Genomic DNA, 12,006 nt, shown 5'->3' with positions numbered 1-12,006 from the left:
TGGCACAAAGGAATGGTGAGGAGTTGGTAGTAAGCTCTAATCTAGGGGTTAAGGCCTAGACCCTTGTTTTGGTTGTACACTGTCGACAGATGACTTGGCTAAGTCACTTAACATCTGGTTACAACAGCAAAATAGGGGTGATGTTCGGGCCTAGACTGGGTAACTTGTGAGTCCTTTAATATTTGTTGATGTAAATCAGAACATCTTGAAGAAAATGTTGAAAGATAAATCATGATAATATCAGGTAAAGTTTTAGAGATTGCAAGTTAGATTTATTAGCCTCTTAGGGGAACTGTATACAATGTAAATAAGTTGTTATTGGAATTTATAGTACAGAAAGTGAGTGATCTGCTGTAAGAAGAAAATCCATGATCTTTTTTTCTTATAGACAAGCAATCATCTCCTCGGACCAAAACCGTTTCCACTAGACAGATTACTCGCAATATTATATAGTATTGTGGATAGCAGAGTTGCTCCAACAGCAAATATCTTCTCCCAGGTAATGTTAATGATCGGTTATTATGTATCATCTTTACCTTTATGGAATCCTTCAGGTAATCTGATCAGTATAGTTCCAGGCATTTAGATTTTTGGTCAGCATAAGTTACTAATTTAACTATGTAATGAACAACGTTCTTGGTAAGTAATTGAAATTCCAAATATAGAATTTTCGAGGGTGTTACTGAATTGCATATATTTAAAGGTATAATTTGATGACAGAAACAACTTGTTGTTTCTGGTCTTATTCTTTTTGTCAATGAAGGAATTTTTAAATGATTATAATCTTGCTGATTAAATAAAGTGCCTTCATGATTAAAAATATAGAAATATAATTTAATGAAAAAATTTAGAAATGTATTTATAAGAAAATAATCCATAATCTTCTTATTCCTCATATATATACTTTGCAGGTTGATAGTATGCATTTTAAAAAAAATGATATATTGATATTTTCCAAAATGATTAAGTTCTTAAAATTTTCACTAGATGGCAGCACTAGCATAAAAATAGGAAATAAGACATTTATAAAGTAGCTACAGTTCTTTTTTTAGGTGACATTTAAGAAAAACTTATTTGTTAAAAATACAGTCACAGTAGATTTCTTAAATGGTCCAGAAAAACAGCACTTAGCACATGGTATGAATGGATAGAAGAAAAACCAAATGATGTAACTAGTATTTATTGAAAAGGAAAGTCACCTCAGATGTTTCAGTGAGCATTTTATTTTATGTATATGCTTTTAGGTTGAAAAACATGTAAATAATAGCATTTACATTTTAATTCACTTCAAATAAATTTGGTTCCTGAATGGATATGAGACTTTGTAATCTAATGCGTGATAGTAACTTTTGATTCTTCATTTAAAGAAGTCTTTGGGGACCAAAAATAGCTATGTTCTCAATGTGCTCAACATTAAAGTTAGATAATTTTTATATAAGTCAATTTTATAGAAAATCATATCTACATTTATTACATTTTTGAAGAATGGTAGTCTAGTGAGTTATTAGGTTATGTAAATAACTAGCTAGATGGGTAGGTGGATGGTAGCCCTAATGCTGATAGTTTTAAAAATCTAATTCAGTTTTAATCTGTATTACAGGGATTTTTTTGCCGTGTGTGTGTATGCATGTGTATATATATATTTAAATGCTTTTGTCTGAAATTAATTTTTAGTCAAACTGTACATTTTATTAGTAGCTTTCTACATGTAACGTGAGGTTTTTGTTTTGTTTTTGCTGTTGCAATAACTGTGAAATAGACATCAGGTATTATGATCTTTATTGTAAGGAATTGAGCCTCAGAGAGATTAAGTGATTTTCCCACTATGACAAAATGAGTAAATCTTTGAGAATTAAAGCCTAGGGAAGTGAAGGAGACAGTGCTTCTAAACAGAGCAGAAAGGTGTTTGTATCACATGTGATTAATATTTCTTGGGTGCCCAAAAATTACGTTTGTGGGAGACACAAAGAAGGATAATAAATGTGCATTTCTTTCTTCCAGAGAGCTTATAATTTATTCTGGGGGGTGATAAAAAAGACACGTACATAGAAGTAATATTGTAAGGCTGTAAGTGAATGCTAGATAGTGCTGCTGAGAAGTTTAGAAAGAGATCACTTTTGCATTGGACAAGAGGAGAGAACTTGAAGGTATCACAGAAAAAGTGAAAAATGGGGCCGGGCTATAGAGAATCAGTAGGATTTTTTTCTTTAAATATTTCTAATTTATATACAACATGTTTGTTGTACAAAGATGAGTAAACAAGGAAAAATAATAGTAAAATTAGCTGACATCTTGTTTCCAATGGATAGCATTTATAGAGCTCTAAGAGGGAGGATAATATGACCAAAGGTGTGGGACTAGGAAAAAAAGCAAGACACAGTTGTGAAGTGTCACACCAGATGAGGTGACAGTAAGCGGGGTCATACTGTAGCAGCAGTAGCAGTCGTTGTCATTCTGATCTAGTATTAATACTGCCACCACCACACGTCACACCTTACATACTGCACCTAACATCGGTAGAGCATCTCCTAGCAGCAGGTCTAGGTTCATAGGGATGGACAGTCAAAAATAACGATAGGCTGCTGATTTAGAGATCTACTAGCTACTCCGAGGCTCTGCTTATAGATGAACAATGTCGCCAGTCTTTGTTTTCAGTAATGCCTGTAATGTTGTAATGAAACAATGTAACCCCAAATGTATCTTTATGTTTTAATGAAGCTAAATTCGTTTCAACGTTAACAACCTCAGTCTTTTTATTCTTTATCTCTTCTAACGAGCAGTAATCAAAATGATAAATTTTGTATATTTAAAACACTGCTTTAAATGAACTTGTTTATTTGATGAGAAATCATTTAGGACTTGATCTCAGTGATTTCATTTGGGATACAAAGGTGGGGCGGGGGGCGGTACAAAGGGATAGTTACAGTCATCCCTCCATATCCGTAGGTTCTGCATCCACAGATTCAACCAACCACAGATTGAAAATATTCAGAAAAAAAGTTCAGAAAGTTCAAAAAAGCAGAACTTGAATTTGCCTCACTGGCAGCTATTTACATAGCATTTACAGTGTAGTAGGTACTATAGGTAATCTAGAGAAGGTTTCAGGGTATGGGAGGATGTGCATAGGTTATGTGCAAATACTATGCTGTTTTATATGAGGGACTTGAACATCCTCGGGATTTGGTATGGAGGGGTGGTGGGTGGTATCCTGGAACCAATCCCCAGCAGATACCGGGGGGTGACTGTATAACTAGCCCTAGGAAGTTTACCTTTACTTTTTTTTTTTTTTTTTTTTTTTTTTTTTTTTGCGGTACGCGGGCCTCTCACTGTTGTGGCCTCTCCCGTTGCGGAGCACAGGCTCCGGATACGCAGGCTCAGCGGCCATGGCTCACGGGCCCAGCCGCTCCGCGGCATGTGGGATCTTCCCGGACCGGGGCACGAACCCGTGTCCCCTTCATCCGCAGGCGGACTCTCAACCACTGCGCCACCAGGGAAGCCCTACCTTTACTTTTGTTTGGTCAGTAGAGTATCAAAGAAAATCAGATAACATATACCATGTTTAAGAACAAAATGTGGCAGAAATTGAATCCAAAAGAAAGGTATTTCTCCCAAGTGCCTTATATTTTTTCTTCCCATTATCTCTTAGTGACTTTTTCTATTTATTTCCTTTTATTTATCCATCAAAACTGTACTCTTGCCCATAGGAATGATAATTTATATTTAACCTGTACACAATTTTTTAAGTGCAAAACAAAAATATGACATTTCTGTTGGAAGTACTTGATGTGAACACTAGATGGCAATATTGTTGCATTCTAGCTTTAAAATGAGCAGGAAAACCTAGCTTTACTTGTTAATATTGTCTTTGATATTTAGAGAGAGCTGTTTGTTAATTTAACACATTAGTTTATTTTCAAAACAAATTTGCCTGAAGATATTTAATGTTATGTACTCACGCTCACACTTTTACACTTTCATGAAAATGTAAATAAAATTGGTAAGGAATTGTTTTGCATGAATATTTTCCACCTGGAACCAAATTGCTTTTTATTGGTTATAATATGTCTGTATGAGATGGTAAAGTATTATTTTTCTTTTCATTTTGTCTAACTGCAACTGTTTTAAGGATTTGCTTTACAGTAATGTGTTATTTTATAGCTTCATTTACCAGTTACATAATTACTTATAATTTTTCACATATAATAAATTGATTAAATGTGGTATATACATTCAAAATCCTTTTGAAGCAAAAGTTTATTTCCATCACATTCATTTAAATCTATTTAAATCTATTCTGTCATAAAGTTATAAAAATAGTAGCTTAAGGAATCTCTAATATTATTAAAAGTTCAATTGAGAATAATAGTCAAATTCATAATAGTTGAGTAATAGTAGTGTATTGTAGTTGGCATTCTTCTCAATTTCTTTATTCTTTATTAAATTTTAGATAAAATTCTCATTAACTTTTTAGTTTCATAAAAAAGTAAGGGAATAACAGCACTTTTAACATTTTACAATAGGTTAATGCTCAAATTTATTGAACTGAAATATAGTTTTGAAATTTTTCTTAGACCTTTAAGATAATTTTATCTTATCCAAATCCTTATACAATTTTACATTCATGATCACGGGTCATTTTAAAAAATTCATTCAAATAAAATAAATGTAGCCTTTCTATATATACCTAAACTTCATGAATGATGAATCATTAATTCTGGTGTTTTCATTCTTTTCTCCTATCAGCATGAATAGAATGTAAATAGAATACCATTTATTTATAAGCAAGAAATGGTGATTTGTGTAGGTATTACCTTCAAAAGTTAGTTATGAGATACAATTTTTTTTTTTTTTTTTTTTTTTGGTGGTACGCGGGCCTCTCACTGTTGTGGCCTCTCCCGTTGCGGAGCACAGGCTCAGTGGCCATGGCCCACAGGCCTAGCCGCTCCGCCGCATGTGGGATCTTCCCGGACCGGGGCACGAACCCATGTACCCTGCATTGGCAGGCGGACTCTCAACCACTGCGCCACCAGGGAAGCCCTATGAGATACATTTTTGAAGACCATTTATTATCTTTAAAAGATATGATTGAATTGTCTTTTTTCAAAAGTATATTAAAACCAGATTATGCTTTTAATTTATCTTTTTTTGTCTTGAAGAAAAATGATAAATTGTTTGGAAACTTTTGAATGATTTATTTCATTGTTTTGATATTTCTGTATCTTCTCTTACTCAACCTTGCCTACCCCCTCCATATTCTTGTAGTTAGGTGCCCCTCCATACTCTTGTAGTTAGGTGAAGGCAGTAGGAGAACAGTTCTTTAAGATAGTCAGATATATCATTTATTTTAAAATATTGGGATTTTCCTGGTAGCGCAGTGGTTAAGAATCCGCCTGCCAGTGCAGGGGACATGGGTTCAAGCCCCAGTCCGGGAAGATCCCACATGCCGCAGAGCAACTAAGCCCGTGCGCCACAACTACTGAAGCCTGTGCACCTAGAGCCTGTGCTCCGCAACGAGGAGCCACTGCAATGAGAAGCCCGCTCACCGCAACGAAGAGTAGCCCCCACTCGCCGCAACTAGAGAAAGTCCGTGCACAGCAATGAAGACCCAACGCAGCCAAAAATAAGTAAATAAATAAAATAAAATAAAAATAAAATAAAATAAAATATTAAGCCATATTGCTGTATATTTTCCCAGAGGATAAAATTGCTGAAGAGTTTATTTCTGAAATTATTGGTACAGGTTTCTAAAGTGACTTTTAAAAGGAAAATTATCTTTAAAAAGTTAAGGACATTCAGTGACACATATACTTATATCACATATTATTATTGATTTTATTTGATCAGTTAGCATTTTGAGAAATTACTTTTGAAGGTAGTTCGCTGTAATTCTACAGTTTGGGAGGTTTAAAATAATAAGTTCTTTTTTATTGTAAGAAAGTGCACTCTGGATTAATTTCAAGAAACAACTGAAAAATGAGAAAAGGAGCATAGTTCTTTATTTCTGTGTACCAAATTGACGTTGTATTTTTCAGTAATTAATATTTAATTTCTGAATCGTTTCCTATTTAGTTGTGCATAATTTAATAAGAAAAAATTTTAAGTTAAAATGTCCTTTTAAATTTATTTTCAAGAGTATAAATAAAAAGCATTATGGAGCCAAGTGTAGTAATATATATATTTTTTCAAAAATACACATTCCCATTTTCTTTTGAACTCACATCATGATACTATATATTGGAATATATTTGGACTTACGTTTGTTGTATCAGTTTAACTTTTTAGTCATAAATCAACTTGATCTTTTCCCACAAGTGTTGCATTAATTGTAGTAGCATTTAGTTAACCTTATGATTTTTGCTCATTTAAGTGTTGGTTTATGGTAAGGATATATTTAAACTAATTATTTTGGGGTTTCAAAATAATTTTATTTGTTTGTTTGTTTGGCTGGTTGTGTTGGGTCTTTGTTAACTGCACGCAGGCTTTGTCTAGTTGCGGCGAGCAGAGGCTACTCTTCATTGTGGTGCGCAGGCTTCTCGTTGCCGTGGCTTCTCTTGTTGCGGAGCACGGGCCCTAGAGTGTGCAGGCTTTAGTAGTTGTGGCTCGCGGGCTCTAGAGTGCAGGCTCAGTAGTTGTGGCGCATGGGGTTAGCTTCTCCGCAGCATGTGGGATCTTCCCAGACCGGGGCTTGAACCTGTGTCCCCTACATTGGCAGGTGGATTCTTAACCACTGCGCCACCAGGGAAGCCCTATTTTGGTATTTTTGAAATGAATTTATCATTAATCAGAAAGCAAAATGATTTAGTTATTTTACGTATGGAAGTTTTTGAAGTAGACGCTTAATCTCTAGTTTGCTATAGCTGTAGGAAGATGTTTTTGCTATTAATTTTAGGGCAGGTTACATTTATTTATTCAACCAAAAACAGATTTGGCATTTTTCTTCAGCTATAGGTAGATATATAGAACATTTCTATAATTTTCAGGTTTTTTTTAAGGTGAAGGGATTTTGTCCATATTTATTCAATTAAAAATGTTTAAACGTAATATAATTCAAGCTTCAGATTCAAAGTCAGTATTGATCTTTTTTCCCCGTAGTTGGAATTAAAAGTGTTCTTTGTCTGCTTGAAATTCCATTTAACAGATGTTTATTAAGGGCCTATTATGTTCCACGCTCTGTGTTATATGTAAAGAGAAGACAAAAGCCAAGAAAATGCAGTTCTTGCCCTCAAGGACCTTATGGTCAGTCTGTGGCTTCCTCTGCCCTTCCTTAGTATTGTGTGCAACTGCCAGATTATACACGAGTTAATTCGTGCTGAAGGAACTAATACTTAAATACTTGAAGTGAAAACTAATACTTAAATTTGTAAAGTGAATATATAAAAATAGGATTTTCACTTCAGTAGTCCATGATATTTGATAATATAGATATTTAAATGTCTTCTTCTAAGTAAAATAACAAACCTATTTGTTGAAATTTTCATTCAGACATTCCTTGAACTTAGTGTTATGGAGCACAATTGTTTGATGCCTATGTCATAACTAAATTTTGTTAATCATTAAATTATGACATTGGTATCAAACAATCCGTTAAAACTTGAAACTTAAGTATGGACAATAAGTGTATTATGCATAGCATATTATACACTAAGTGGCTTTTCTTAAAGTTACATGGCTACATTTCAGATACCTTATGATTAAAAGTTATTATGTCACTCTTTGCAGTATTTCAAACTACTTTTATAGATTTTTAACCAAAAGCACTTTAACCAAATAAACTCATTTTATAGGCTTATAAAGCCTCTTTATCTTAAAAAATTAGTTTGTGTATTATATAAACTATAATTTGATTTATATTTTTTAAAAGGTAATTATATTTATCAAATGATAATCACAGAACTTCAGAAATCATAGTTGATGAAATAGTGTCCTTTGCATATATTGCTTAGATAAGAATTTGAACCTTGTAAACATAAAATGTAATATCCTAAAATCTAGCTATATATGGTATTCATATGAAATGATTTAAGTATGAGAATTATTTTATAGATAATGTAGTTGGTGAACAAAAGGGGCAGTTTTCCTAAAAACGAATTCCCTGGTTACTAGAGCATTAGAAAATGTGAAAAGCTCTTCTCTTGCAATTTTGCTGTTCCATTTGACTTGTACCAGCATTCCAGTGTCTGTATAATATACAACTGAAACGCTTGATGCCATTAAGGTAAATTATGTAAATCACAGGAAATATCCCAAATGCTAACATTTTCTAATAATCTTACTATGTTTTTTTCTTAACCACAAATGAAATTCTGAGGCATTCCATTCCATAGATAGTGCGAGAGCCTTACTTAATGCCTACTTTGCTGATGAATAGGTCAGCAGGGGTGCTGTTTGATAGAGGCGGGCTCTTCTCTAGCAGGGAAGAGCCTTACCATCGTGATGCTCTTACTCCACCGCAGTAAATTAGATTCTGAAATCTCCTACTACCCTTGGTGTGGATGTATTACCATTCTGCCTATCAGACCACCCTGTAGTAGGTGTCTATTTCAGGAGACTTTTTTTTTTTTTTTTTTTTCCGGTACGCGGGCCTCTCACTGCTGTGGCCTCTCCCGCCGCGGAGCACAGGCTCCGGATGCGCAGGCCCAGCGGCCATGGCTCACGGGCCCAGCCACTCCAAGGCATGTGGGATCCTCCCGGACCGGGGCACGAACCCGCGTCCCCTGCATCGGCAGGCGGACTCCCAACCACTGCGCCACCAGGGAAGCCCTTCAGGGGACTTTTTAAAAACCGTTTTGTCGTGCTTCATATTTGGAAAGAGTACAGTTGAACTAAGATTTTCACCAGCTGCACTGTTGTTTTAAGGAACACTAAGTATAACCAAGGGTAATAAAAAGCACAAGTATATTTTACTGTGTTGCCCAGGGATAAAATCTTTCTCATTTTCATTTGTAGAAGGACAGTGTTTACCCCTACCTTTCTCCTGTCTTCCCTAAATCTGCTGTTAAATTTCTTCAGTGTAACCACTTTGCCTTTGTGAATATATCAGCCCAGCAGTAGGCATGTTTACTGAACTCTAGAGAAATGGAACCATTGCTTAAGGGTGACATGTAAGATACTGCCTAAGGGGTAGAAATACTGCATAAATTATGCCTTCAACTGTTGAATAAAATAATATCTTGGAACCTTACTTTTGTAGGCAATATTTTATGACTACCTTTCTAATAAATATACCAAATATATACCCTTTATTCACAGTTTTTGGGGAAAAATATTGAACACCAATAAATTTTATTTGACTTTGCAAATATTTTGCTGAAAGCACGTACAAAAAAGTTTATATGGATATGTGCTTATACATGACTATTCAAGTAAATCTGTTAATACAGAGACTATATAGGCAAATGCATACCTTAGAGATTTATGACTGGATTGTTTTAATGAGGATAGGAGTTTTAATAAGAACAATTTAGGAGTTAAATGATGTAGAAAAAATCTACATTATGGAAATGTGTGCTACATTTTAAAATACTCTGTAAAAAGTTGATTAAAAGAAATGTTGATGCTTAAGGGGGTTTCCTATGAGAAATTGTCCTGATTCCTTGTCAGCTCACAACTAATCCGAGTCCTCTGGAGGATATTGGCCTCATCTACCCATAGTAGACACTTCCCATGAGCTGGTGCTGCACCAAGTCCTCGTCCTTTCCCCTAGATGAGACATTAAGGTCCTTGTTCCCAAGTCACCTCTAGAACCTAAGGTGTTCTCTCACCTTGGCCACTGAATAGTGGTGGAGAGCTGAATTTCCAATAATTAGGAATAAGAAGGGGAACTAGGTTTTCTGAGAGTGTCTTATGTATTCCCTTGGCTTCAAATGCTATGTGTATGCTGATCACTTTTTAAAAAAAATATTTATTTACTGATTTATTTTTTTGGTCATGTTGGGTCTTAGTTGTGGCATGCGGAATCTTTTCGTTGTGGTACCCGGGCTCTTTGTTGCGGTGTGTGGGCTTCTCTCTAGTTGTGGCACGCTGGCTTCAGAGCGTGCGGACTCAGTAGTTGTGGTACGCGGGCTCAGTTGCCCCGCAGCATGTGGGATCTTAGTTCCCCGACCAGGGATCGAACCGGCATCCCCTGCATTGCAAGACCAATTCTTAACCACTGGACCACCAGGGAAATCCTATGCTGATAACTTTTGAATTCTGTATTTCTAGTCCTTTTCCTCTGTCTCTGGACCCAGATTGCCAACAGAACAATCAGACCTGAATGTGCCATGTTTATCAACACCTGATATATCCAAAACCAAAGTATTCCCTAAACCTTTTTCTGTGATTTTTTCAGCCTTACCTAAGTTTTCAAAACTTGTCATTTACTTGTTCATCCTTTTTTTTTTTTTTTTTTTTTTTGCGGTACGTGGGCCTCTCACTGTTGTGGCCTCTCCCGTTGCGGAGCGCAGGCTCCGGACGCGCAGGCTCAGAGGCCATGGCTCACGGGCCCATGGGGATCTTCCCAGACCAGGGCACGAACCTGTGTCCCCTGCATCGGCAGGCGGACTCTCAACCACTGCGCCACCAGGGAAGTCCTGCTTGTTCATCCTTTACTAAGCACATACTTCGTGGCATGCACAATGTGTTAGGTACTAGGAAAACAAGGATAATACAGTTTCTGGTTTTTAGTTTAGTTAAATGGAAAAATTGTCTCTGAACCCTCTTTTGTTTTCACTTCACTTAGTTGTTCAACAAGCCCAGTCTGTTTTTCTTCCTAAACACAAATGTCTCAAACTTACTCCTTTCTTCCCACCTCCACTGCCATTGCCTTAAATCCACGGCTTCATTATTTCTTAGTTAGACCATTGCAACACTGTCCTAACTGGTCTCCCTGACACTGGCATCTTCAAATTCATTTTGCATACAGTCATCAGCAAAAATCTTAAAAGATAGATATGGTCCTATTTTTCTGCTTACGCTTTTTTAGTGAGTTGCATTATCTACACCACCAAGTCTACATTCATAGCATTTCTTGTGAGGCCCTTCAGAGCCTGGCACTATTTTCTGCCACTGTCTTTCTTCATCTTGTGCACCATTCACAGTACGGTGTTTTCTTCACTGAAAGCATTACCCGTTTTCCTTGCTGTGTTGTTACATGTGCAGTCCTCCCCACTGTTGAACTCTCTTTTACGTGTCCTGGTCCACCCCCCAAATGCCATTCCTCAGTGAATTCACATTTTGCCTCCCTTCCTAGTAGTCATTACCTTTTCCAAAGTCAGGTAATTGGATTTATCCATATCACTAGTATAGCACTCATATTGTGTTATTGCCATTGTATTATACGTTTGTCTCCCCTGATAACCCTGAATTCTTTGAGGGCACAGACTTTGTCTTCATTTTTGTGTCTCTTGCACTGTGCCTTGAACATGGGATTCACTCATTGAATGAATGACTTCCCATTCTTCTAAGCATGAAGTTAGGGTCTTTCTGGATACTAAAGATCTGCAGTCATCTGTACGCTAAAAAGTTCCAGAGATTAGAGGTGCTGTCTTCAGTTCCTCTAGGTATAAACATTCATGCCACTTTTTGTTTATCTGAGTGTTTTGAAGAGTAACAGTCCGTTCCCTGCCTTTTTTTTTTTTTTTTTTTTTTTTTTTGCAGTATGCGGGCCTCTCACTGTTGTGGCCTCTCCCGTTGCGGAGCACAGGCTCCGGACGCGCAGGCTCAGCGGCCATGGCTCACGGGCCCAGCCACTCTGCGGCACGTGGGATCCTCCCAGACCAGGACACGAACCCGTATCCCCTGCATCGGCAGGCGGACTCTCAACCACTGCGCCACCAGGGAAGCCCCAACCTGCCTTTTTTTAAAATACAAATTCATGGTGATGCTTTTTCTTTATAAATTTATTTACTTATTTATTTTTGGCTGCATTAGGTCTTCGTTGCTGCACACAGGCTTTCTCTAGTTGTGGTGAGCGGGGTCTACTCTTCATTGCGGTGTGCGTTTCTCATTGCGGTGACTTTTCGTTGC

At 36.6% G+C, this 12,006-nt stretch overlaps 1 protein-coding gene across 1 annotated transcript in view; it reads left to right on the top strand.

Moving 5' to 3' along the window:
• ORC5 (origin recognition complex subunit 5) overlaps positions 1 to 12,006 on the top strand; it is a 74,533-nt gene that overhangs the window by 38,350 nt on the left and 24,177 nt on the right. Inside the window, exon 12 of the mRNA XM_082631901.1 lies at positions 389 to 499. Within this exon, the coding sequence (XP_082488027.1) occupies positions 389 to 499 (111 nt within the window). The remainder of the gene's footprint in view (positions 1 to 388; positions 500 to 12,006) is intronic.

This window comes from Mesoplodon mirus, assembly GCF_964341445.2.
Source record: "Mesoplodon mirus genome assembly, chromosome: 9".
Taxonomy (NCBI): domain Eukaryota; kingdom Metazoa; phylum Chordata; class Mammalia; order Artiodactyla; family Ziphiidae; genus Mesoplodon; species Mesoplodon mirus.
This window is presented reverse-complemented; position numbering and strand designations above follow the sequence as displayed.